The 26,882-nt window shown below is 56.1% G+C and overlaps 3 protein-coding genes across 3 annotated transcripts in view; all 3 read right to left on the minus strand.

Moving 5' to 3' along the window:
• The window catches only part of LOC135287382 (zinc finger protein 664-like), a 257,242-nt gene that overhangs the window by 167,770 nt on the left and 62,590 nt on the right, over positions 1-26,882 (minus strand). The window lies entirely within an intron of this gene.
• Positions 18,880-20,852, minus strand: LOC135287264 (uncharacterized). Its single transcript, XM_064400617.1, has 4 exons — positions 20,430-20,852; positions 20,170-20,271; positions 19,544-19,802; positions 18,880-19,079 (listed from the first exon to the last, which is right to left on the minus strand). Exons 1-4 carry the CDS (start codon positions 20,616-20,618, stop codon positions 18,880-18,882), a joined length of 750 nt encoding a protein of 249 aa, XP_064256687.1. The 5' UTR covers positions 20,619-20,852.
• Positions 21,602-24,488, minus strand: LOC135287406 (uncharacterized). The gene is made up of 7 exons (XM_064400765.1): positions 23,925-24,488; positions 23,478-23,542; positions 23,234-23,383; positions 22,902-23,050; positions 22,433-22,580; positions 22,002-22,189; positions 21,602-21,913 (listed from the first exon to the last, which is right to left on the minus strand). Exons 1-7 carry the CDS (start codon positions 24,031-24,033, stop codon positions 21,769-21,771), a joined length of 954 nt encoding a protein of 317 aa, XP_064256835.1. The 5' UTR covers positions 24,034-24,488; the 3' UTR covers positions 21,602-21,768.

Below are 26,882 nucleotides of genomic sequence, written 5' to 3' on the forward strand. Positions count from 1 at the left end.
GGCTCCCCAGGTGTGCCCTCACCTCGACCTTCTCTGCCAGCTCATGTCTGCGGCAGAAGCACTCCAGGCCTGGTAACGAGCCACGGTTCGTGGCGCTCCTGCACAGGCTGCGGATGCTCTCCAGGAACTGCAGCTTGTCATCCTGCATCTGGCAGCAAAGGACAGAGAGACCATGGGGTGTCTGAGAGGGGACACATGGCCAGCAGGACCAGAGCCCTGGGGGAGTACAGGGCACAGCCACCAGCCCATGGACTGCATTTACCGGGCAAGAGAGCCTGACAAAGGCCTGGATGAATGCCATGGCTTCCTGCTCCTCCTCACACACAGCTAACCCAGCAGCACCTGACAGAGAGAAGGAAGGGCTGCAGAGAATCTGGCAATGGCAGAGAGCAGGGGAAGATCTGCCCTCCACCCAGGCCTGTGCCTGTTCCGCTGGCACGGCCTTCCCAGGCGGATCCTGGCTGGAGGGTGCCCAGCAGAGGAGCTGCCATGCTGGAGCACAGCACGGAGGGGAAAGCCCCAGAGCCTTGGGCTGAGGAATGCACTGGCAGAGGGACAGCAAAGGTGCAGGGCCTCATGGCATCCCTGCCTGCTGCCGGCCCCGCCGCGGCTCACTGCCCTCACCCTAGAGCAGGAGTTGGGGCCCCTCTGCTCACTCCCTCCTTGGCAGAGATTGTGCTGGGGCTGCCATTCAGCCCTGAGCAGCCTCAGCCTGAGGCATCACAGCCAGCCCTGGGCTGCTGTGAGCCAGGGAAACAGGCTGGGCTCCCAGCCCTGCCCAGCCCAGCAGGGCCTCTCACTCACCCGTCTGCAGGGGCTGCACCATTGTCACCTCGTAGGGCTCCACTGGGGAGCTGCTTTCCTGGGGAGCCCCGTCCTCCTCCCAGGCCACCCTGGGCTGCCTCGGGGCTCTCCTCTCCATGATTTGATAGAAAAGGCTGGTAGCGGAGAAAAGGGAAATAAGAATCGTTTGGGAAAATCCTCAGCACCACGGGGCTGCTGAAGAAGCAGGGAAACTCTGGAGCTTGTGTGTAGAGGCTCCTGGCCAGCTCTGTATTCCCAAACTATCCTCTTCTCTCCCTGTCCAGCTGGACACTGACCACAGGGGCAGCAGTGGGGTGTCACAAAGGGCTCCCCTGTGACACAGCACCTGCCCCCAGAAATGGATCCAGGTAACCATTGACATGGAACCTGCCCCCAGCAACGGGCAGGGACCGGGCAGGGAGGCTCTGGCTGTCCCTGGGGGCATGGGCACAGCTCAGTCCTGGGCACACTAAGTGCTCCCAAAGGACTTCCAGGCCCCCTTTGCCCTCCTGTCCCCTCCGCACATCCCTGGTGTGCTCCAGCATGCCCCAGAGCCCTGTGTTCAGACACCCCCACATGCCCCCAGCATGTCCCTGTGTGAAAAACAAGGTTCACTCTCCTGTAAAACATTCAAAGTTTAATAAAGGACAAGAGGAGACAAAGACAAGAAAGCAAAGATTTACAGCTGGGTGCGTCTTGGCACTTAGTCAAGAGCACCCCTGCTATTTTGGAAACACCCTTTAGGTACCATTTCTACTGCATCAGCCTATTCATAAACAATTATGCATAGTAAACTTTTCCCAAGCTAGTTTACATATTCCAAGAACTGTTTGAAATGGCTCCTCCTCAGGTCCGCCTTTTTAGAGCATGTGGATTCCTTGGCTGTGGTTTTAGTCCTTTTCTATCATCACCTTCAGTTCTGGGCCTTTCATACTTTCTGCTGATGGCAAGTGTTGATAGTTGACATATCTGTACAGGTGTCCTCATCTTGTGTTCTTTGGGTTTTATCCCATTCAAGCAGGCATTTTAACACAAGCATACTTATATCAGCTATTTCTAAGTTTTAGTAAACAACAGAAATAAAAACTATATCTTTATAGTCATGTTATTTTAACACCACACATACAGAATCCCTTTTAATATTTGTGACTTGGTATTAATTCCGATGCCTGAGCACTTCTGTTTGTTAATATCTTGAAAACTGCTTGGAGTCTTATCATAGAATTCAGCACATAAATTGGGGTTAATAATGAGTTAGATTGCTGTGCTGGTTTTACCTTTTTGTTTACTAATTGTTTTTTTTCCCCGAATCTTGGACTACACCCCTAAGGGCAAATGGGAAACAAATCCATCTCTCTCCTTTTGGATATTCAATTCCCAGTCTATAAGCACTTTTTCCTAAGTTTCTTGCAATCCAATATTTTTTCCTGTTTTGCCTACAGGTACTTAATTTGGATGGGTTATAACAGTGCCTGTTGACATGGGGGTGTGCAATAAAAGATAAACTTTGGTTTCTTTCTATGTAATGCTTTCAGTAGCATTTGTGATGCAATATTGCCATTATCCTGAAAGGGAAAAGACAAAAGATGAGTGACAGAAAAAGGAATAACAGAGGTCTGGTATGGCTTATACCCCCACCTCCCATGCCCATGGGGTTGCAGCCTGTTGGAACCCTGGATGCTGAGAATTTTAGATTTTCTGTACAGACAGACTCTGACACCCTGGAGAGCACTGCATTTGACCTGAGGCCGTGGAACAGGCTTCCAAAATTGATTGATAGCACTGGGGTCATGGGTGTGCAATTGGTTAGAGATGTAGAATATCACAGGGTGGAAAATGTAGAGTTTGGGTTTTAGAATATCGTAATAAATATGAAGCAAGATGGAGGTTTTAGGGCAGAGACAGGCTGTTCTTCTTTACCTTCTTTTTCCTTCTTCTCCATGCATTTGGGTGGTCTTTTGTAATTAGACAGAAAAGTCCACCCTGTGGGCTTTGAGGGATTAGTTATTGGGTTAAAAGGGAAAATATTTTAGGTGTCATTTCTTAACTGGATAGTATAGCCTTAAAAGACCTTGTAACAAGAGATAGTGAGCCATTTTGTGCCTTGCTAATGAAAGACTGCAGAACTCACGGCTGTGAGGCTGTCACATTGATAAGAAATAATAAACACCTGAGTCTGAACGTGAACTATCGTCTCAAGTGCCTTCATTTCTGACCTCGACAGAGGTAGAAAAAGGAAGCTGAAAACTGGCAGCAAGCCATTGCAGGTGTATTTGATCTTCTCGGTGGCAAGTACAGCAGCCAACCCCGTCTTGCCCTCTTTTTCCCTTGTCACTTCCTTTTTCCTAATTTCCAGGCAAATAATTTTTGACATTCCTTAACTGTTTCCCTCCATTCCTCAGGTATCTCCCATTCAACAGGCACTAATAATTCCCATCTACAAAGCAAAGTTATTATTTCAGCTGTTTCTGGTGTTTGGATAGCAGGACCAATTAGGTCCAGGTGTACCAAAACTTTCTATAAAAGCAATGGGTCTCTTAATAATGATATATAGAATAAAGAGATTGGTCAGCCTTCTGTGACTCATAGAGTCAATGCTAATTGTTACCAGTTCAGGCACGCCCTGCTGCGACACTGACACGACACCAGGCAGCCACCAAATCCGCTCTGTCACTGCCCCCCACAGCTGGACCCCCATTTTGTACTGGCTGTGCGCTGCTCAGGATCCCTCCCAGTCCTGTGTCCAAGCCATTTATGGAGGTGTTGGGGAGCACAGGGCCGAGGATGGAGCCCTGCAGAACCCCACTAGTGACCGGTGCCAGCCTGATGCCACCCCAGTCACTGTCACCCTTTGTGCCCCAGCCTTGTGCCCATTGTCACCCATCACATGGCAGGTTTATCCAGCTGGGGCTGGATAAACACTTTGTCCTGAAGGATCCTGGCAGAGACAGTCTGGAAAGCCTTGCTGGAATGCAGATTCTCCACCTACACCCCGTGGGCAGCCAGGGGGTCACCATGTCCCAGGAGGAATCTGAGGCGCGCTGGCTCTGACCGGGGCCGGCGTCGTCCTCCAGGGCTTTGCAACAGCTCCCAGGAAAATCTTTTCCAGGATTTTTCCAGGAAGTGAGACTGAAAGGCTTGTACTGGTCCCGTGCAGCTCCTGTACTGGTCTCCTATTGGCCTGTGCTGATCTTTAATGTTCCCTTACTGGTCCCTGTCTGTTACGTACTGGTGTACTGGTCCCATCCTGGTTCCATATGGGTCCTCACTGCTCTCATCCTGATTCCATACTGGTCCTGCAATGGCCCACTCCTGGTCCAGTACTGGTCCCACACTGGCCTGTACTGGTCACATTCTGCTCCTGCAGTCACCCACAGTGCTCTCATACTGGCCCAGTGCTTGCCTGTAGTGGCCTATACAGCTCCTTACTGGTTCCCATACTGGTCCAGTACAATCCAGCACTGGCTCATGCAGGGCTCTGCTGGCCCCATGCTGCTGCCATACTGCTCCACAGTGTTTGTACAGTGCTCACACTAGCCCTCACACTGGGCTGTACTGGCCTGCACTGGTGCCACACTGGTTTGTGCTGTTCTCTACTGGCTCCTACTGGTTTGTACTGGCCTGTGTTTGTCTGCACTGGCCCATCATGTTCCAGCAGCAGTCCCATAAAGGTCCTGCATTTGCTTGGCTTGGTCTCTACTGGTCCCACACTGCCCTGTACTGGTCCTACATCAGTCCAATCCTGGTCAAGTACTGGTCCCATCCTGGTGTCATACTGGTCCCATGCTAGCCCTACTGGCTGCATACTGGTCCTGTATTGGTCTAGTACCAATCCCTTCCTGTTTCCATACTGGTTCTTACTGGTCCCATACTGGTTCAATACCAGCCCTTTTAATCATTTTGGAAGCAACTGAGCCATTTGGAGTGGGAGTGGAATAATTTTGGAGCTGCTCCATTTTTAGGAGGTATTGAAAAATTTTGAGTAATTGTGTAAGTTTGAGTGATTATTCAGAGCTTGAGGCAGGTTCTCTACAGGAAAAGAGTTTGGTCTTTGGGACCTTTTCCTCTTTTTTCCCTGTTATGTTTTAATCCCAGAACTGATAGATGAACAGAAGGAATTTGAAGTCAGCACCTGGAAATTCACTCTGGAAGAGATAATTCCCATTGCTGCGCAGTAGAGTGAGACCAGAGAGGTAAATCCAACGTGATCAATGCATCTTTCCCTTCACGTGTGTAAAATTTGAGGTGGTTTTTGGGATTTTCCCAGTTCCAGTATCTCATGTTGCTCATTCAAAGGGCCTGGCAATTCAGGCTGACAAATTCCACATCCTAGAGAGCTGCAATGTTCCTGTTTAATCCCAAAAATCACCCAAAAGAAGGATTCCAGGGGAGATTTAGGTGTAAAATTGTGGATTATTTTAGAAAGCACCAACTGCACCTAGAGCAATCCCGAAGGTACCTGCGGGCAGGTGGGCACACACAGGTGTGATGGAACTGGGTGGGATCAGGCCAGGAATCAGACCCTGATTTTGTGATTTACAGCAGGATTTCTCCCCTGATCCCAATTCCCAGTGTTGTGGTGGTGCCAGGTGTGCTGGTGGTGGGTCTGGGACGCTCAAACTGGGATCTGGGACCCCTAAACTGGGCTTTGGGTCCCTCAGATTAAGGGTTCAAGACCTGGACTCCCAAACTGGGGTCAGGGACCCTCAAACTGTAATCTGGAGTCTTTAAACTGGGTGTGGGACTCTCAAACTGAGAACTGGTACCCCCAAATGGGGGTCTGCAGCCCTCCAGCAGGATCTGGGATACTCACACTGGGGTCTCAGCTCTCCAAAATGGGTCTGGATCCCCCCCACCCACCTGGAGTTTGGGCTCCTCAAAGAGGGGTTTGGGATTCTCCAGCTGGGTGTGGGACACTTGAAGTGAGATCTGGGACCCCTCAACTGGGTCTGAGCCCTTTAAACTCTTGTCCCAACTATGGGCTCATTCCCCAGGTGCAAATTCCCACATCAAGGCAAAGGATTTTTATTTTTCATTCCAGTTACTCTGGGAGGAGATGGGAGTTCCTTGCAAAAGGCCCATCCCAGACGGAGCAGCAGAACTGACACTGGTTTGGAGTAGGGGCTCAACAGGTCAGTGGGCACAACCCCCCCTTTTGTTGGTTCTAAAGTGGCTGGTTTTGCATCGAGTGCAAAACCTGAGGGTTTTGAGGGTGGCACCCTGAAAAAACTGGAGGGACATGGGGGAGTGAGGTAGGGGTTTATTTGGGGGTACAAAGAGAAAAGGGGGAAGGAGACACCTCAGGATGGAATTTTCGGTCCACCTTAGAGGGAGGAGGTGAGTGGGAGGACCCCAGGATGGAGATTTGGGATCCCCAGGGTGGGCTTTGTGGGGTCTCAGGGGAGATTTGGGGGTCCCAGGGTAGGTTTTGGAGGGGCCCAGGGTGGATTTTTGGGGTTCCTGAATTGATTTAGGGGTTCCAAGATAGATTTTGGGGTCCAAAATAGATTTTGTGGTTCCCAAGATGGATTTTGGAGACCCAGAATCTGGGGAGGTCACAGACATTGGTGCCTCTGGCAGATGGGAAGACTCAGTATCAGATTTTACAGTCCCCTCAGCAGGGTGACCTTTGGGATTTGAGGATTCCCAGGGTGGATTTTGGAGTTTCACAGTGAGTTTTTCTCTCCCTGGGATTGATTTGGGCATCTCAGGTTGGGTTTTGGGGTTGTGGAGTAGGTTTTTGTAGTCCCAGGTTGGATTTTGGGGGTTCTAGGGTGGGTTTTCAGGGTCCTGGGATGGATTTTAGGGTTCCAGCCCCCACAGTGCAAAGTCCAGGGCGGGGGCACTGTGGGTCAGACACCCCATGGACACCACGTCGATGTGGGGCCCCAAGAACTGGGGGAGGGTCTCCAAAACGATGCCCCCACTGGCCTCCACCATCACCCCGGGGTGTGCAGCCTTGACCTGCGCCGCCGCCGCCTGCAGCTCCTGGGGGGGACACCCCGTGAGCAGGGAGCACGCCCTCCCCAAAATTTGGGGACACACGGGACATCAGGATGTACAATGCTCGGGAGTCCTGGCATGCAGGCAAAGACCCCTGCGGCTTTGAATTCCACCCATGGAGCAAATTACCAACTTTATATGAAGAATAACAAGTCATAAAATTTTAAGCAGCATAACAGCAGTTGTCACAGGGTGAAAGGTGGAATTTGGAACAATTCTACTATGGGGGTCCAGGGGACAAGATGGAGGGATTTGGGCATTGTCCTGTTCTTCTTCCTTCTTCTTCCTAGCCTCCATCTTCTTGGTGATGGTAGCACCCTGGGATTGGTGTAAAGTAGAAAGTCACTGTCCAACATAGATGATAGGTAATGGAAAATAACTGCAAATAAAGTACATGTAGTTTTTAGTATAAAGAGATTGCACCGCCTCAGGGCAGAGTAGCGTGTCTCGGACTGACCTGCTGAACAGACCTCGGCAGGCCAGACAGAAAATGCTTTAGATAGGAAATAATAAACAACCTTGAGAATGCAAGCTGAAGACTTCTGACTCCTTCTTTGACAGCTGGGTTGGAAAAAGAGACTTTTAACACACCTCGGGCTCACCTTGACCAGAGGAGATCCCGAGAGGGCAGGGGCACGAGAGCAGCACTGGCAACACCAAGTGCTGCTGCTGCTGCTGGGCACAGCTGCTGTGCCAGCACTGATCTGCCCCAGCTCTGCACACAGACATTGCTGCTGCAGCTCCAGAGAAGGCAACAAAAGGAGGATCTCTGGTGGGAAATACTTTCTTTCATTTAAAACCACTGAGAGTGCAGCCCCTCATTGACACAGTCTGTGGCCACAGGGAAGGTGGAGAGAAACAAAATGAGCCATGGCACAAACAATGGCATTTCTTTGCGGAAAATATTAAGAAGGAAAACAAAGAAATAGGGTCTCCAAAATGAAACCAACAAGCAGTATCAAAAATTACTTCTATTACAAGAGATTTGCAGAAACTGGCCAGCAGTTCAGTGTTTCTGAAACCTCCGCTCATCACTCTCAACACTGCAGCCTTGAGCTCCTGGTTCCTCAGGCTGTAGATGAGGGGGTTCAGGGCTGGAGGCACCACTGAGTACAGAACTGACACCACCAGATCCAGGGATGGGGAGGACATGGAGGAGGATTCAGGTAGGCAAAGGCTGCAGTGCTGAGGAATAGGGAGAGCATGGCCAGGTGAGGAAGGCAGGTGGAAAAGGCTTTGTGCCGACCCTGCTCAGAGGGGATCCTCAGCACAGCCCTGAAGATCTGCACGTAGGAGAAAACAATGAACACAAAGCATGCAGAGGCTAAAAAGACACTAATCATGATAAGCCCAAGTTCCCTGAGGTAGGATTTGGAGCAGGAGAACTTGAGAATTGCTGGGATTTCCCAGAAGAACTGGCCCACGGCATTGCCATGGCACAGGAGCAGGGAAGATGTATTGGCTGTGTGCAGCAGAGCAGTGAGAAAGGCACTGGCCCAGGCAGCTGCTGCCATGTGGGCACAAGCTCTGCTGCCCAGGAGGGTCCCGTAGTGCAGGGGTTTGCAGATGGACACGTAGCAGTCAAAGCACATGATGGTCAGGAGGAAATACTCTGCTCCATTGAAGAAGATAAACAGAAAGAGCTGTACAGCACATCCTGAGTAGGAGATGGTGCTGGTGTCCCAGAGGGAATTGTGCATGGCTTTGGGGACAGTGGTGCACATGGAGCCCAGGTCACTGAGGGCCAGGTTGAGCAGGAAGAAGAACATGGGTGTGTGCAGGTGGTGGCCGCAGGGGCAGAGCCCCAGTGTTTCACAGGCAGATGAGAGCTGGCCCTCAGGAAGCCAAAGGAACCTGGACAGTCCTGGCAGCTTTTGTCTGGGAGCTATCCTTGGATATTAGGAATATTAGAGGCAGATTCCCAATTGTGGCCATAGACAGCTGGACTTCAAAGATGCTTTTTTCAATGGAAAGACAAACACATCCCTCCAGTGTTTTGAAGGCAGGTAAGAGGTGGCCCCCAAGATGCCAAGGCCATCCAGAGCTGTCTTTGCTGGCAGGTTTCCTATGGGAACAATCTTCAGATATAATCAGATATAGAGGCAGATTCCCAATTTCAGCCATGAACCCCTGGAGGAGAGGGAGAGTTCTTTCCCACAGGAAGAACTCCAGAGTTTTAGGGGCAGATGAGAAGCAACCCTCAACATGCCATCTCAGCTGCACCAGTCAGGCCCAGCCAACCAGACCTGTTCCATGTTCTTGGATCCTTGGGGCCCTGCAACATCACAACTGCCCTTTGGTTCCACAAGTCCCCGTAGTATCACAAGAGATCTTTGTTTCCATGAGGCCCAGTGATATCACAATGGTCTCCTTGGCTCTGCAGTGCCACAATGGCCCCTTGCTTCCATGAGGCCTTGCAGTGTCAAAATGGTATTCCTTGGTTCCATGGGACTGTGCAGAGTGCCACAATGGTCCCTTGGTTCTATCGGGCTCCCCAGGATCACAATGGCCCCTTGGTTCCACAAGGCCTGGCTGTGGCACACTGGCCATTTGCTTCCATGGGGACCCATTAGTGTCACAATGGCCCCTTGGTGCCATGGGGACCTAGAATGCCAGAATGGTCTCATTGCTTCCAGGAGGCCCTGCAGTGTCACAGAGAGCTCCTTGGTTCCACAAAGCCCTGCAAACCTCTTGTTTCAACACGGCCTCAAAGTGTCAGAATGGTCTCCAGGATTCTATGAGGTCCTGCAGTGTCACAAGGGCACCGTGCTTCCATGAGGCCCTGAAATATGGAATGGCGCCTTGATTCCATTGGGCTCCTCACTGTTACATGAGTTCTTAGTTCCACGGAGCCCTGCAGTGTCACATGGCCCCTTGGTTCCAAAGGGTCACAAACTATTGTAATGTTCTCCATGATCCCATGAGGTCCCTCAATGTCACAATGGACTTTTGGTTCCATGAGCTTTCATAATGCTCAACAGCAGTCTCCTTGGTTCTGCAGTTTTATAACTGACCCGTGGTTCCAGGAGGTGCCTCGCCTCCCACAGCTTCTCAGGGACCCTTTTCCCCCTCAAGGTCCCTAATAGCCCTTCATGGCCCCTCAGAGCCCCTTATGGCCCCTCAAATCTCCTCATGACTCCTCATGACCCTTCACAGCTCATAGCCCTCATGGCCCCTCACAGCCCCTCATGGCCCCTCACAGCCCCAGGCCTGGGGCTCCTCCCAAAGGAGAAGGGGTCAGGCCCTGCTTGTTCTCCTTTGATTTTGGTCACTTCACAACAACCAGTAAAGAAAGGCTGAAATGGAGCCTTTCCTCAGCGTTTCCCTCAGGGTTCATTGCGGGCTGAAGCTCTGTGCTGGCGCTGGCCCGAGCACCAACATCCCTGCAGCCGCCAGGCCTTTGCTGTCCCCCCGTGTCCGTCGCTGTCCCCGAGTCCCGCCCGGCTCTGGCAGCAGCAGCAGCCGCAGCGCAGCGGGCGCCGGCCCGGCCCAGCCGGGGCTCCCGGGCAGGAGCAGCAGCAGCGCCAGCCCCTTCCCACCTGCTCCTGCCTCGGCTCCCAAAGGCTTTTTCCAGCTGAATCCTGGAGCAGAGCAACCAGCACCCACACACAGCCCTGACTCCTCAGGGCCCGCCTGTGCTGCCCTGAGCCAGCCCTCAGAGGAGGAAAGGATCGGGTTCCAGCGCTGTTTTCAGCACTGTTTTACTCACCCTGAGCTGACAGCAGGAGGCTGCTGCTGCCGCCTTTGCCTTGAGAATTGGAGATCATGGCTGCTCTTGTCCCTCTTCTGCTTCCCACTTGACTTTTATCTGTAAAACTGCAATTGCCTTTTTTGATCAGTGCTCCCCAGAGTGTTTTGAGATGGGGAACTCTGGCTTTTTTTGTCACAGGCATCATGATTAGCAGATCTTGAAATGCTCACAAGTCCCTGAGCACTAAGTCAAGGAGAATTAAAGCCACACATGCCACATTTGCAGTGCTCAAACACAGCCCTGTTGCTGCTGCTGCTGGAATAGAATCAACTGACAGAGGCCATGACAGAAATTGCCTCTGGAGTGTCAAATCAAATGAAAAAATCCACCAGGAGAAAACAAAACCAGAACTTCTCGACTCACTTCATTGTTTCTTCTGAGCAGCAGCAGGAAATGGAGAAGCCCAGAGGTATTTCCAGCTGCTGCTGGTCCCAGCTGGAGCCCAGCCTGCTGCCCAGTCCCAGCGGGAACCTGAGCCCAGCCCGGGGAGCTCCCGCGGTGTCGGGAGCTCAGCGCACGTGGGGCCAGGCCCAGAGCCCCGGGCATGGCCGCCCATTGCGGGGCAGCGGCGCAGACGGAATGTCCTGCGGCCCAAACCTCCTGCTCCTGCCACACAGCGCCCAGCCTTCTCCCCCTCCTCCTCCTCTCCCAGCACGGCACAAATTCCAGCTCGGAGGAGGCTTCCCCAGAGAGGGCTCAGGCTCCTGGTTCAGCCTCAGTGTCCCTGCAGAGGAACACGGCATCTTTCAGGCACTTCCACAAGCTCAGGGTTCTCATTTCATGGGGAATTTGGGATGAAAATGGCTTTGTTAGGAAGGACAACAGCGAAGGGAATGGATTGGAAATCCTTAGGGAAAATGACCATTCTTACAGGCAAAGTTCACCAAGTAATTCCCTGCATTTCTCCTTTTCAGATTCTTTCAGTCATCTTCTGAGAGGTCCAGCTTGTTCTGGTGCTTTCCATGAACTGATTGTACTTGTGATTTATAGCAATGTATGAGATGTAGAAGCATCTGAGCTGAACACAGAAAGAAACTCTGTCTGTCAGCCCATTTTCATCTTCCAGATCACTTTCAAGATGTCCATGGGGATGTTGGAATGATTATCACACGGCTCTCCATTTCTGGCTGCAGGCTCTGGAGATTCTTTTTGTGCATTCAGTCAAGCTTGCATTCCGTAACAATTCCTGGTAGCCCGTCATGTTCTCTTAGGGTAGAACAGTAACAATGAAAACATTACCAATGACACAACTGCCCAGCCCACAAGGGAAAGAAAGAAGAAGCTGTTAAGTTTTTAAATATTTGTCCTGCTTTGCTGCAAGAGTTGTGCTGCACGCACGGCGGGGAAAGCCAAGAGAAGCTGCAGTTGGTGGCACATCTTGTGACAGAAGCTGCTCCTCGTTCTCCAGGAAAGGTTCTTGGAAAGAGCAAACAGGACTGTGGAGAAGATTCTGGGAAAAGTGAAACAGCTTTTAAGAATTGAAATAAGAATGGAAAGAAACAATCCAAGATGTTTTATTTATTTTTATGCTCCCCTTTTCCATCTTGCACTACTTCTCCTTCCCATTAATTCCAAATGGATCTTACCTCTAAGATCCATGACTTGGCAAGTTTTAGATACTCTAAAATACCATGACCTGCACACTGTTTTCCTTCCCCTGTATTTTTTGGAAAGCAATGCTGGAGAGGTAAGTGCAGTGCTTGGGTCAGGTACAAATTCTGCATTGAGGGAATGTGCTCTGATAGTGTTTGACCCTCAGCAGGGACAATGCACAGCAGTGACCGAGGGGATTCCTGTGCCGCTGTGCAGGAGTCCAGACTCTGAGTCTTGGCTGAACACAGCAAAGTTCCCGTGTTTGGACAGGCTCAGGGGCTGCCCCTGGAGATTGTGGGGCTTGGCACGAGGGCAAACGTGTACCGGACAAACAGACACGGGGACAAACTGCCCCAGTGCTTCAGTTGCAGCGGCAGTAGCGGCAGGAGAGGCACAGGGAGTGAAATCAGTGAAAGAAGCGACTCTATCGACTCCCTCTTGCTTCTCCTCTCCCTCTCCCACTGTCCCGCACCCTCTCCCGGTCTCCCTTTCCCGGTGTCCCATCCTCTTCCCGTCTCTCTCCCTCCCTGTGCCAGGCCGAGCCATACCCCAAGCCCACCCCTGGCCCTGGGCGGGGCTGCCCCATGCCCGGCCCCGGGTGTCCCGCCTTGGTCTCGCTTCCGCCCGGCTCTGGCCGTACTGGCAGTGGCGCTGCTGGGCGGGCATCAGTGCCTGGGGCTGGAGCGGCGTCACCTGCCTTTGGCTCTTCCTGGCCCGAGCCTGGCCCCGACCCCAACCCCGACTCCAGCCCCGACCCCAGCCCCGGCCCTGACCCCAGCCTCAGCCCTGGCCCCGGCTCCTCCCGGGGCCCATGGACGACACAGGCAGCACAGCTGCTCCCGTCTCCTCCGCTGCGGCTTTCCCAGCCCGAGCTCCGCCACCCGGCAGTGCAGCTGCCGCCTCAAGCCTCCCGTGTCCTGTTCCAAAGAGCGAATGCCTGGGGATCCTGGCCCGGGGCAGGTGAGGGGTGCTCGGGGCCGATGCTGGCCCCAGGCCGAGCACTGACAACCACAACCTGCCTACAGGGAAGGTGCAGCAGGGCCTGAAGGAGCAGTACCAGCTGGGCTCGCTGCTGGGGCGCGGTGTCTTTGGCAGCGTCTTCTCGGCAACGCAGCTTTTGGACAGTGCCCCGGTGAGCGGCGGACACGGCAGCGGGTGGAGGAGGAGAGAGCGGAGGATGAGGAGGAGGATGGGGCTGGGCAGGGCAGGCGGCGAGCTCAGCCCGCTGCTCCCCATGGCTTGCAGATCGCCATCAAAAGGGTGCCATGGAGCCGCATCCGCCACTGGGACAAGCTGGTGAGTGAGTGGGGCAAGCGGCAGAAGCTGAAGCATGCCGGGCGGGGATGAGCAGAGGCCCAGCAGGGTGGAAGCTGCTGGGACGCCTCGAGGGGGAGCGGGCACGGGGCCAGCTCAGGGCACAGAGCATCCCGGGCTGGGTGAGGGGCTCCCCAGCCCTGGCACAGCATCAGCCCCCACTGATGACATCATGCTCCTCCCACAGCCCGACGGCACCAGTGCACCCCTGGAGATCGTGCTGCTGGACAAGGTGTCCACTAGCTTCCCTGGCATCGTCCAGCTGCTGGAGTGGCTTGAGCTCCCCAAAGACATCTTGATGGTGCTGGAGTGGCCAGAGCGGTCTCAGGACCTGCAGCATTTCATTCGGGCACGGGGGTTCCTGCCCGAGGAGGTGGCGCGGCAGCTGTTCCGCCAGGTGCTGGAGGCCGTGCGGCACTGCACCGGCTGAGGGGTCCTGCCCAGGGACATCAAACCAGGGAACATCCTGGGTGACCTGGCCACCGGGCAGGCCAAACTGATCGACTTTGGCTGTGGCACCTACCTGCAAGACACAGCCTACACTCACTTTGCAGGTGAGCCCATGCAGGGGTGTGCTCCTGGTCCCGGCATCTCACAGCCCAACATCTCATAGCCCAAAATGGTTGTGGCAGCAGGGATTCTCCCTTTTGCTGCCCTTCATGGCACTGAGATTGTAGCCGAGTTGCTTTTGAGCAGGGCTGAGTGGGGAGCCAGCTTCCAGCCCTGCTGGCAGCCTTTGCCCACCACTCTGCCCAGAACTGGGGCTGGGGCTGGGGCAGCCAGCCTGACAAAAACACCTGTGCGTGGGGGTAGCAGAGAGAGGGGACCAGAACCAGTGCCCCAGCCAGTCTGGTGTGCAGGTGAGAACTGCTGTGGACTGCTCCACTCACCTGGTTTGCTTTGGGTTCATAATGTTTTTTGGGGCAATGCAGGCAGGGAGGATGAAGACATGGTTTTTCCCCAACTCTGTGTGGGTATTTATTGTCATAGTTGGGCCTTGCCAGGGCTTCCACTGCCCTCTTCCGACACCAGTGGCTTCTCTTCCAGCCCTGAGTCTGTACACCAGTCCCAGGTGATGGTGAGAGGGCAGTGGGTGACCCCGTGTGCCACTGGTGCAGCCCCCACACGCCCAGGGATGCTGGGGCCAGGCTCTGGAGCAGCAGCATCCCCCTGCTGAACTCCATCTGTATTCCATAGGAACACCATCATACAGCCCCCCGGAATGGGCCGTTTGGCTGACACTGTGGCGAGCCAGCTACCATCTGGTCCCTGGGCATTGTGCTGCACCAGATGGTCTGTGGGAAGATGCCTTTCAGGAGGGGCCAGAACATCAGCTGGGACCATCAGCTCTCGCTGCCACAACGGCTCTCTCCAGGTGGATCCTCATCTCTGGGCATGGGGGGAAAAACAGTGCTGGGAGACAGCAGCAGGCTCGTGAGCATCCTGCTGTGGCAGCTGCTGAGGAGGTGGCACGTGTCCTGCTCTCCTCCAAAACAAGGAATTGATGGGAAAGTTTAGCTCAGCTCTGAGCACATCCAGCATGGCCTGGGCATGTGAATAGTGGGGCAAAGCCAACAGGAGCCTTCTCCAGCTGATGGGCAGTTTCTGGTTTCTCTGCCCAGAGTGCCAAGATCTGATCAGGCAGTGTTTATCCATGCTGGACTTGGAAAGGCCCTCATTAGAAGAGCTGTTCTGTGATCCTTGGATGCAGGATATTCTTCTGCCGTAGAAGAAGGGAGAGAGCCACAGGCACACTTTGATCCTGGGCCTGGGTAAGTTAGAGCTCCACACATGCTTTGGCAATGAGAAGCAAAGGAACCCAGACTTTTTTTGTCCTGCCTGTGTCACTGCCCAGGGGTCATCAAATGGGAACACACAGCCCTTGTGCTGGAGCTGAGCTGCTCTGCCCAGCACTGGTGGCCGCCATCCAAGCTGCTTTTGCTTGTCCTGGTTCCCTGACACCTGGGGCCCTGGGCAGAGCCCTGACAGCCTGGTCTGAGCCCAGGGAAGGAGAAGGAGCCCCTGGAGAAGCTGCACCAGGTGGGAATGCTGCTGCTGCTGGAGACAGCGAGGATGACATAAAGGATGACAACCTCTTCCTCCACCTGGCCACTGGCCAGCTGAAGATGATGGACTTCAATTGTGGCACCTTCTTCAAAGCCAGGCTCCACTGCTTTGCAAATTTGCAGATGAGTCCATACCCGGGGAAATGCTCCCAGATTTGGGCATTGCCCAGCCTGGCTGGGAACCAAAGGTTCCTCCTTGGCTGGGGTGGATGCAGCTGATCCTTCAGTCGGCTGCCCAGCTGCTTTTGGCAAGGCTGGGGGATGGGCTGGGTACGAAATGGGAGTGGGCTCCTGGCCCTGCCAACAGCCCCCAGCACCCACCGTGGCCTGGGCTGGGGCTGGGGCTGGGGCAGCCAGCCCGACACAAACAAACCCCCATGGTGGGAGCAGAGGTGGGACTCCAGAACCTGTGCTGGGGCTGCTTTGCATTGCAGGCAAGGAAGGGCTTGGGCTGCCCCACTGCCCTTGTTTGCTTTGGGATCACTGTCATTTTGGGGGGCAGTGCAGGGGGGAAGAGAGAAAGTGGGCTTCCCTCACCCATGGCTGGGTTTTTCCCTTGCATGTAGGGGTTGGGCCTTCCTGGCAGAGATAAGAGTTTTTAGCAGCTTTTTTCTTGTTTTCCCTTTTTGTCTCTAATCTCTTTTCAATAATTTGTTGTTTGTTTTTCCAGAGGAAGCATTCTAGGTGGGGTCCAGTCTGGATCAGGAAGTGCTTGGGAGCAGCTGTGGTGTGGATGGGCCGTGCCCTTGGAGCAGGCTGAGGACATCGTTTGGGACCAGCTTTTCTTCCAGCCGTGGATGGCGTGAGGTGGGTCCCTGTCTGCTTGGCAGGGTGGGATCAGAGCTTTTGGGAGATGGCAGCGAGCACAGGAGCATCCTGCTCTGGGCAGGTGCTGAGGGCTGGAGGTGCCATGGCTGGCTGCAGGCTGGGCATGTGTCCTGCCCTCCTGCTCTGCTCCCCGAGGCAGCAGTGATGGGCAGCTCTGGGCACAGCTCTGGGCACCGCTCTGGGCACGGCCAGCATGGCCTGGGTGCCGCAGGCATTGGAACAAGGGGACAGGAGCCCTCAGCTGACGGGCAGTTTCTGGTTTCTCTCCTTGCAGCCGGGCTCTGCGGGTGCTGAGGCTGCTCTGGGCTCTGCCAGGGCTCTGCTGGAGCTCAGCACCGGGCCAGGATCATCCAAAGAAGAAATGGTGTCACCTGCAGCACCGACTTGCTTGAGCATTTTGGCAACACAGCTCAAGTTTGCAGAGTGTACATCTCCAAGGCAAAACATGACACCCCCTGTAGCCATGATATTTTAGTGAAAATTCCTCTGCTGGGATTTTTCCTGTCCTGAGGAGCTGAGAGCCTCAGGAAAGAAATGTAAACAATAGCTATCTGCTGCTGTGGAAGGCCACAGGTGCATCTTTCATTGGTCCATGTGGATTGTTTTCAATCAGTGACCAATCACAGCCACCTGTGCCAAGGCTGTGAGCAGTCACAGGATTTTTGTTATTCATTCCAATTCTATTCTTGTCTTTGTAGCCTTCTGATCTTCTCTCTGTTCTTTTAGTATAGTTTTAATGTAGTATTTTAATATAATATATAACATAATAAATCAGCCTTCTGATGAAAATGGAGTCAAGCCTCGTGTCTTCGCACAAGGGGCAGCCTAAACAACAACCCCCCAAAAAATAAACTTATTCATAGCTTCAGAAATGAAATCAATCTGGGATGACCCCAAATGAAATTTCTGAGCTTCCTGAAGTTGTAGCTCAGCCCTTCTCTGAACAGTTCTCTCCCCCACCTGCCTTTTACTTCCCAACTGCTCCCTCTTTTCCCCCAGTGAGTTCCCAGCCCATGCCAGTCTCCATCACACTGTTGCCTTCCTTGGTGCCCCTCACCACGAGGAAGGCCAAGCCCCAGGCTTAGGGACTCATCCTGTCACTGGCTGAGGAGCAGCAATGTCTCAGAGGTCCAGTGGGATTTTAGTGTCATTCAGAGCCACTCTCCAGCCCTCAGCTCTCCTCACTGCTGAGCTCCCACTCCCTTTTCCTTGTCCTTGCAGCAGGATGAGCTCTTTGAATCTCCTTGAACCAGCCCACTCTTCCGAGCTCATCCACCCAACCTCAGTGAGGCTGAAGCTGAAGCTTCTCTGTCTCCTCTGGCACACCAGTCCAGTCCCCTGTGCGGGAAGCCCCAGCCCCAGAGCACAGCACACAGCAGTGCAGTCCGGGCTGGAGCAGCTGCCCTGCAGCCCTGGCTTGGCTGTTTGTGGCAGCTGAATGCTCCCTGTTTCAGCTGTCCCTGCAGGATGGCCCCAGGGCAGAGCCCAGCCGGGCTCCCACTGCAGCCCCTGGAGCTTGGGGCAGACAGTGCTCCCAGAGCTGAGGTTCACGCCCCTGGAGCTTTGGGCAGACAGTGCTCCCAGAGCTGAGGTTCACGGGGAGCACCCGGAGCTGTGCCTCGCACTCTGCTGCCGTGTGTCACAGCACAGGCTGGCTTGAACTGTGTGACTGTACCAGCCCCTGGTGTGACTGACAGGGCCTCGCCCACTCACATCTCTCCCAAGGCTGCAGCATTTCACTGGCCAGAACCTGAAGGGGCGTAGAGATCAGACCAATGACATTTCCCAGACTGGGTTTTTCAAAGGCCCTTTCTAAGGAAGGGCTGGAGAATAAACGCTGTTTGCCACACGGACGTTGGGGTGAGTGGTCTCTTTGTCTCCAACCCACACCCCTGGGCCAACGTTACAGCCACCCAGTCCCTCACACATCCCTCTCGTGCCTTCCCACTGCCTGTCCTGTCAGGGCTCCTGCAGCCCCTCATCCCTTGGTGGCCCAGTCCCCTCAGGGTCTCCCCCAGCCCGGCCAAGCTGCTCAGCAGCAGCACTGCAGCCCCACAGGAGCTCCAGAGGAGCCCCATCAAGAGGCACCTGGGAGCCCTCAGCAATCCAGCCAGCAACACACGGGCAGGAGGACACGGATGGCGGTTCCTGCCTGGCACAGGGCTTGTGGCCATCTCCAGGCACCGGTCTCACAGGAGTCCAGCACCTCCGGCCCCTGCCCATCCGCTCTGTTGGCAGCACAGAGGCTTCAGCAGAACCACCAAAGGCCAAGGGGCTTCTGTCCACTTTCCCTGCAACACTGCACGCCTGGGCAGCTTGCTGAGCCCAAGCACCCTTTCCCCCCTCTTCCCCTATGCCCTGCAGACCCTGGGCAGCAAAAGAAAGATCCTGGGAGTCTGTCTATTACAACAGATCCTATATTCATATGCTACAGAAAATAAAAAAGAAGAAAAGAACAATCTTAAAGAAACAGAAAATCCCCGCTGAATCGGGTGGCCCCAGCAGACAGAGCCTCTGCGATCAGCTCTCTGCAGAGCTCCAGCAGCGCAGGCAGCCCAGCCCCGACAGACAAGGCCGTGTCCACCGTGCCCTGCAGAGCTGATCCTGCAGCCTCTGGAAGACAGAGTATCGCTTACTCTGTAGTGCCCGGAGGACATCCAATGTTTGAAGTGCCGCGTCTGACACGGCACTGCTGATGTCCTCTGCCAGGTGTTCAAGGGCTGAAAGAGAGAGGAACAGAGCCATGGTCAGATCCCAGAGCTGAGGGGACCCGAGGAGAGACCCCTGCCAGGGCCATCCCAGCCCGCTCTAGCCATGGCCAGGAGCGAGTAGGGACCAAGGGGCTCAGCCCGAAGCTGCTGGCCACGAATGCCCCAGGTGGCCCTGAAATCTCTGTGTGCTCTGCCCACGCCGGCCCTGGTCCGCACAGGGAGCAGAGCCCTCCTTAGCCGGGGCAGGGCTCGCAGCTGCCCCCGCCAGCCCCCGCTGCCAGCCCGCTGCCCTCACTCACCGCTGCAGATGAGCTGGAGCTCTTCCCTCTTCCCCCTCAGGTGCCGCCCGGCCATGCCTGGGAACACAGAGCCTGTCAGGGCGCCAGCGGCACAGCTCCCTGCCAGCGGCGCTGCCGGCGCTGCGGCCACACGCCCTGCTGGCCCGGCAGGGCTCAGCCCGGGCCACGCCGCACGCTGCCGCCCGAGGGCACGGCTGCCAGAGGCCGGCAGCAGCGCCCAGCCCAGGCGGGGCTCTGGGGCGCCGGGCCCGGACAGCGCTGCCGGGGCAGCGGGCGGGGCTGGGGCCAAGCTGCGGCAGGCCGGAGAGGGAGCCCGGGCTCGTGGCTCACCCGTGAACCTGATGGCCGCCGCTCGCAGGGACTCCTGTGGGTTCCGCAGGTACGGCAGGGCCCGGCGCAGGTGCTCGGCCGCTCGGCTTCTGTCCTCTGCCAGCTGCAGAGAGCGGCAGCAGGGAAGGCTTGGCGCGGGCTCAGCCCCTGTGGCGGGCGCTCCCTGCGCCCAGCCCCGGCCTCCCCTGCCCGCACAGCCCTGAGGCGCGGCCAGCAGCCGCTGGCGCCGGGCTCTGGAGGGGGCAGAGGGCCGGCTGCTGCCCGGGGAGCCGCGGTGCCGCCCCGGCCCGCAGCCCCGCCGGGCCGGGGCTCCAACGGCCCCCGGCTCGCGCCCACAGGAGCCTGGAGAAGAGCCCGCACATCCTCGGGGTGCAGCAGCGGGCAGGGGCACAGCTGCCGGTGCCGCACACTGAGCACGGCGCTCAGGGGGCTTCTCCAGGCTGAGGCTGGGGCTTCCAGGCCCTCCTTACCAGGCACTCGGTGAACTTCCACAGCTTCTTGTTCTTCAGCTGTTTTTCAAGATCCCTCCTCTTCAGGAACTCGGCCACACAAAGCAGCGTTTCCTGAGAAACCTGGAGAGCAGCAGAGACGCGGAGATGGCCCCACAGCCCAGGGTGCAGGACCCGCGTCCCTGTGCCAAGGCCTGGAGGAGGCTGCAGCCCGGCAGGCACCAGGGCAGGAGGCAGCCGAGCCCCCTGCCAGGGGACAGCAGCAGCCCATGAATCCTCACCTGTGCCACAAGCCGATTCTCATCATGGCAGTGGAAGAAGAGTGGCAGCAGGCTCTGGCGCAGGGGTGTCTTCAGGGCCTTTTTTTCCTTTTTCTGTGGAAGAGTCACCAATGTTCGGGAGAGGAGTATGGAGAGCACCTGCACCTGGTTATTGTCCTGTATGAAAGGAAGAGAAAAAGACCTCAGCATTGGCTGCACGGGGCTCAGCTTGGCGCAGGCCTGCAAATCCACAGGGCACAAAGTGTCTGGGCAGCACCCAGTGGCCGTGGCTGAGGGCAGCGAGCCTTACGTGGTCAAAGAGTGGCAGGAGCGCCTCAACCAGCTGCAGTGTGATGGGGCCGGCTATCAGCGTGTCATTGTCCAAAATAATAAAGCTGAGTAGCATGACAGTCATGCTAACTATCTCTCCATCTGCGTCCTGTAGGAGCTCCACAAGGCTTTCAGTCAGGCTCCACATTTTTTTGGTCTGTTCGGAACACAAGTTGGTGAAATGCCATCCTGCTGTGGCAGGGCCCAGAGGCCAAAGGCCTATCCTGAAGCACTCGGGCAGCTGAAGCGGGAGGCAGGAGAGCTGGGAGCAGCTGCCCCAGCACCCACAGCCCAGCCAAGCCCAAAGGACTGCATTGCCCACCTTGGCCCCTGCCCCCTTCTCACCATGGAGGGCTCGTCAGTGAACTCGAGAAGGGCCCTGAGTGCCAGGCGACACCTCTCCCTGCACTCGCTCCGCAGGTGCCTTGACAAGATTTGCAGGACTCTCTTAGCACCGCGTTCACTCAAGTCCAGGAACTCGAGGACCTGAAAGGCACAGGGCAGTGACAGGGGAGCCGGCCAGCAGGAGCCGGAACCGCACAGGGCTGGGCCCAGGCAGCAGCACAGGCACGGGCACCGTCCCAGGCAGCTGCGGCTACGAGAGGGCAGAGAGCTGGGAGGCAGCGCTGGCCATCAGGCTCACCTCCGCAAGGAAGGCCAGGGCGGGCAGCTCCCAGCGTGGCTCCTGTGTGCTGAGCAGCCGGAGCAGGTAGCGAGCGATGCGGGAGCACAAGGACATAGAGACACAGGACATCTCCCTGGCAGGAGAGAAAGTCACCAAGACTGTGGGCCATGGGGACAAACCTGTGCCAGGACTGACTCACAGAGGTCTGGTCTTTCCCCAGCATCCTGCAAGGGACCCTGGGCTATTTGGGAGGTGGCTTCTTGTGGGCACCCTCCTCTCCCAGCCTTTTCCAGTCTGCTTGGCTGTCCCTCGGTGACAAGGCCCTCTGGCCCGCGACCATGGGGACTGTGTGGGGCACCCTGGGCACAGAGCACAAATGTCAGAGGCAGCGGGGAGAAGGGGGTCTCACCTGGCCAGCAGAGCCACGGCATAGTGGTGGGTGTCAGCACACAGCAGCGTGTCCCAGCCACACGCTGGTGCTTCCATCGCCACCACCACATCCTCGTGCTGCATTCGGCAGAGCAGGGACTTCAGGGTCCGCACTGCAAACCTGCGTGCAGAGCAAAGCCCCGGTCACGCTGGGAGCACTGGCTCCTGCCCAGGGACGTGGCAGGGACAGGAGGAATGGGATGGAGCACCTGTTGGGGCTGGCGGCAAGGTCATATTGCTCTTGGCATCCCTTCCAGAAGGTATCCACCTCCTCTGGCATATCCAGAGTGGTGGAGAACACTTGGAAGAGCAGATGCACAAAGAGGCGGGGGAAATACACCGTCACCACGTGTGGGACACAGGGAACCTGGAGGATCTTCCACATCACCACAGTGGCCTGCAAAGGACAAAGCCCCCCGAGACAGCGCTCAGTGCTGAGGTGTGCGTGTGGCAGGGCCTGAGCAGGGGAGGGAGAGGCCCAAAGAGGCGCAGGGGGAGCAGGACCTGGTGCCCCTGAAGCTGCCCCGAGGCCAGGTTTCATCCCAGCGCCTGAGGCAGGGAGATGGAGTGGGGGAAGGAGGATGCAGAGCTGCTGGAGAGGCGGCTTTGGGGCCAGCAAAGGCCAGTTGCAGAAACTCACAGCCAGGACCAAGACACCCGTTTTGTCCCCATCGGAGGTGCACATGCTGTGCTCGGGCCAGCTCCCCAGCACATCCAGGAGTATCAGCAGCGCAGGCTCCGCAGTCCTGGGCGAGCACATGATGCTCTTCCACATGGTCAGAGCAGCTCTGTGGGGTTAGAGCTCTGTCTCAGGGCGGTCTGGGACACAGCACTGTGGCCTGGGCAGCAGCGGGGACCTGAGCTGGCTGCCAGCTCTGCCCCTGCCCACTGCCACTGGCCAGCAGCTCCCAGCAGCCCAGCCCTGTGGGGACAGGCCCCTGAGGGGCCGTGAGGGAGCATGGCAGCAGGCTCGGGGACTGACGTGCCAGGGCTGGCAAAGGGAGCAGCCAGAGGGCCCTGGAGCTCTCTGTTGCTCAGACAGCTGGGACAGGCTGTACAGGCTGATGGGCTGGGGAGCCCTGAGCGCTCTGGGCAGGCGGGCCCCATACCTGTCACAGGATGGGGCCACACGCAGGAGCGTCACCAGTACGTCAGCGGGCTGTGCTTCGGTGAGATCCAGCAGGGTCCTGTTCAGCCTGTGCTCAGCAAACTGATTGGCCGTGAGCCACTGGTGGATGTACCTGACCATGGCGGGCACCTGGAGAAGGCACGGGGACACTTGGAAAGCTGCCAGAGGGAGGAATGTCCCCAGCTTGCCCAGAGAAGTGCTTCCCTTCCCACCACACTGCCATGGCCTCAAAGGCTTCCAGTGACCAGCGGGTGTGGCTTGGGAGGCCAAGCAATTCCTGGGAGGATCAAACACTGGCCACGGGCTGCTTACTTGCTTTGGATTGCAAAAGCCCTCCTCTACCAGCATATCCAGCAGGGCAGCACTGGTCTTGGTTTTGAAGATGTGCGAGTATGCTCTGAGCCCAGTGCCCACGGTGCTGGTCTCTTCCTCCCGAATTCTCCTGATTAATTTGCAAACCAGCTGTAGGAGAAGGGCAAGAAACCAGGGATGTTCCACAGAATGCTCCAAGCATGGTGACAGCAGGCCCAGCCCAGGTGGGGATGGCTGCAGGTACCTGTGCTGTTCTGTGGAAGAGGCCACGGCTGGACTGCTGCTCTTGTGTGCGCTCCACGGCTGCATCTGGCAAAGAGCGAGCGCAGCCAGAGCTGAGGGGCTGCGGGAGAGGCCGGAGAACACAGCCCAGCCCTGCACTGCCCAGGCAGGGACAGCCCCGGGATGCCCCAGGGGATGGAGCATGGCTGCTGCAGGGTGTCTGCCTGGCCCCTCTTCTGTCCTGTCCATAGGCATGGCTCAGGAGATGGGATGGGATGGGATGGGATGGGATGGGATGGGATGGGATGGGATGGGATGGGATAGGATGGGATCGGATGGGATCAGATGGGATGGGATGCCATGCCACGGGATGGGATGAGTTGCAATGGGATGCACTGGGATGGGATGGGATGCTATGACACCAAGCTGGCTGCAGGCACCAACCCTGTATCCCAGCTCTTGCACTCACTCTCCTGCAGTGGCTTGAACAGCACCACCTCTTCCATCTCCTGTGCTGGGGCAGCTCCAGGGCCTTCTTCCTCTTCCTCCACCCAGGCCAGCTTGGGTCTCTGCTCCATGTCTCTGACTGGATTTGTGGCTGCTTGCAGGAGAGGTGCCTCGGAAAAGCTCCGAGTCAGCAAGTCCTGCAGTCGTGCCTGGAAGGCACCTTCAAGAGCGAAGCCTCAGGAGGGCTACAGGACAGCACGTCCTGCACTCTGCTCTGGAGGGCTCCTGCCACAAGGGCAGGAGAGTCCTGTCAAGGATGGTGATCTGGCCTCGAGGGCACTGGCGGCAGGATGGGAGATGCCTCCGGGGCACCAAGGCCCACGGTCTGCCCTCGAGGGTACCTGCAGGAGAGAAGCCTCAGGAAGGCCACAGGTCACCAAGTCCTGTGGTCTGGCCTCGAGGTCAGCTGCAGGAATAACACCTCGGAAAGGCTCCAGGTCAGACACGAATGAGTGTGCTGTGCAGGGGCTCCTCACAGCACTGCTCCGTCTCGTCCTGTCCCGTTGCGAGCTCCGAGCACTCTGGAGCGTTCCTGTCACCATCAGCTCCTATGTCACCACATGTCACAAAGGGCTCTAGGACACCCGTTCCATGGCGTGGTGACCATGGTACACCGTGTCACAAAGGGCCCCTGCACACACTGCCCCTGCCCTGGAGCCGCCCCCAGCCCACCCAAAGTGGCCCAGCTTAGGAGGAATCTCTGGCCCCAGGTGTCTGAGACAGCCTGACAGGGTCTTTAGGAACAGCCCAAACCATCAGCAAATGCTGCCCTTCTCTGCAGGCTCAGGGCAGCAGAAGGAGCCCCCAGGGCTGCCGACACAGCCCCCCTGGGAAGGGCACGGGGCCTTCCACAGAAGCTGGCACGGCCTCCTTGGGACACGTCCTGGCTGGTGGCCATCCTAAACCTGCGGGTGTGACACGGACAAGGAACGTGTGGGCCAGGGCACGAACGCTGCCCTGAGCCCTGGGGCCTGGGCAGCGCTGCCATCAGCAGCTGTGGCAGAGTCCCTGCCCAAGCAGACCTGCCACCCCTCAGCCCTGGCAGCGCTGGTGCCCGTCTCCTGACCCAGAGACCTGTGCCCCGGGAGGCTTCTGTGCCACAGGGAGCCAAAGCCCACGTGCATTGGGGACTGTGCTCCTTCCTGCAGGGGCTGCTGGCAGGAGCACCTGGAGCAACTGCTGGCAACACTTGGTCTCTGTCAGAAGCTCTTACTCCGTGCTGAAATTATTTTCTCATTGAAGTCATTTCCTTCTGCAGGAAAACACCTTAACAGCAAAGGCACAGAATAATGGGGCATTTAAGAATCCTCAGTTCAGGAAAGCTTCACTTCCCATTGCTTAACTCAAGTAGTTCCACAAAGTTGCAAACTTCCCAAATTAAATGGGATGGCCTGAGAAAGTGAAGACTTGGAATTTTGCTTCCCATCTCAAAGCAGTGACTCATTTGTCTTAATGTCATCCACTGAGAGTCACTTTACAGAACATAACACTCCACAGAGGCAAAAAAAGAGCCATTCTTTGGTTTGCAAATGGTTTTCTATGAAGGGATGATAATATCCTAATTCTCTTAAGGAATAAAAACTCTCAAGAAATGAAAGTTTACTCAGTGTTACAAAAGCAGCCCAACCAAAAAAGTAGATGGCAAAAGGGCTAATCCTCCCCCTGGTACAGATATCTAAGTGGCCAGTAAAGTACAGCTCTGCCCTCTTGTTCCCTGCAGGAGAATCAGGACCATGAACAGGAAAAGTCACAGATATTCTTTCTGCCCTCCGTAACCAAAGCTGTGCCAAACCACAGATGCTGCCTTCAACCTGGCTCAGATTCCAGCCTAGACCTCTCACCTTCCAGACAATGCCTTCTCCAACACCCCCCCAACACTAACCCCCCCAGCCTCCCACACAGAAGCCCTCAACACCTCGCCAGGACCCCGAGCTGTCCCTGTCCCTCCGCAGAGCTTTCCCACCCTCCAGCAGACGCCCTGGTTCCCTGCACGTGCCGTGGGATGGCCCTCAGGAGGGTCTGCTCCAAGGCCTTCCCTGGTGGCAGCTCAGGCTGCCAGGCCTGTGGTTCCTGGATCACCCTTCCCACCGAGCCTTCCTGTGCACGGCTGTTCCATTGGCACCTTTGCTCAGCTCGGACTTCTCCACTTAACCAGGACTGCTGGTCAAGGATCCAGAGCAGCCTGGCCAGCTCTTTCTCCAGCTCCCTCTTTACTCTCGGGGGAGCTAGAGCATTCCACAGGAAAGCAACTGGTGCCACAAGGAGCCTGAGGCACCTTTGGCAGTGAAACAAGGCCTTTGTTTGACCTAAGTAAGCACAAGCCATTCACATTAGTGAACAAGTGCTTAGCACAGACAGACCTGAGTACTTGCACCAGTTAGAATAAGAAAAACCTGGGGACCTCATTGATAGGAGATTGACTTGACAAAAAGTTTTAGACATAGTCTGCCAGAAGAATTAAGGGCAAGTACAGAATCAGCCCTGTGCAGGGATGCCATGAGGAAGATTTTGTGCTGCTTTAGGGCATCGAGACCATTCCTGGCCAGCACCTGGACATTAGCTTCAAGTATAGGAATGTGACACAGTGTATTTCTAACCCCCTGCCTATGGAAGCACCTCAGCAGCATAAAGATGGATGGTATTTTTGAGACAATTCCTACACCAACCCACTGAAATTTATCCATGGTGGAGAAGCATTTTAGTGGGGTGCAGACTCCTGCCCTCCCGCCAGGTTAATAAAAGGGCTTTTGGCAGACAATGCATTTCTCTGCCAATTTCTTTGAGTGAGGGAGACCCCTCAGGACTGCTGTATCCTGAGGGAACACCGTTGGCCTTGACCTGTAGGCACCTGCACAAGCTTAGAATCAGCTGCCTCAGCTTCCAGGACCTCTCTTGGCCAGGATCCTGACATGGATGCAGG

The sequence above is a fragment of the Passer domesticus genome, chromosome 29, assembly GCF_036417665.1.
Source record: "Passer domesticus isolate bPasDom1 chromosome 29, bPasDom1.hap1, whole genome shotgun sequence".
Lineage (NCBI taxonomy): Eukaryota > Metazoa > Chordata > Aves > Passeriformes > Passeridae > Passer > Passer domesticus.

Coding starts and splice junctions, on each gene's coding strand:
- LOC135287406 (XM_064400765.1), bottom strand. CDS start 24,033: ATGGAGCAGAGACCCAAGCTGGCCTGGGTGGAGGAAGAGGAAGAAGGC. Junction 23,384..23,477: donor TCTTCCACAGAACAGCACAG/GTACCTGCAGCC, acceptor CTTCTCCTACAG/CTGGTTTGCAAATTAATCAG. Junction 21,914..22,001: donor CTTGCCGCCAGCCCCAACAG/GTGCTCCATCCC, acceptor CTCTGCACGCAG/GTTTGCAGTGCGGACCCTGA.
- LOC135287264 (XM_064400617.1), bottom strand. CDS start 20,618: ATGCTGAGGTCTTTTTCTCTTCCTTTCATACAGGACAATAACCAGGTG. Junction 20,272..20,429: donor AGAATCGGCTTGTGGCACAG/GTGAGGATTCAT, acceptor GCTGCTCTCCAG/GTTTCTCAGGAAACGCTGCT. Junction 19,803..20,169: donor GGAAGTTCACCGAGTGCCTG/GTAAGGAGGGCC, acceptor CGCTCTCTGCAG/CTGGCAGAGGACAGAAGCCG.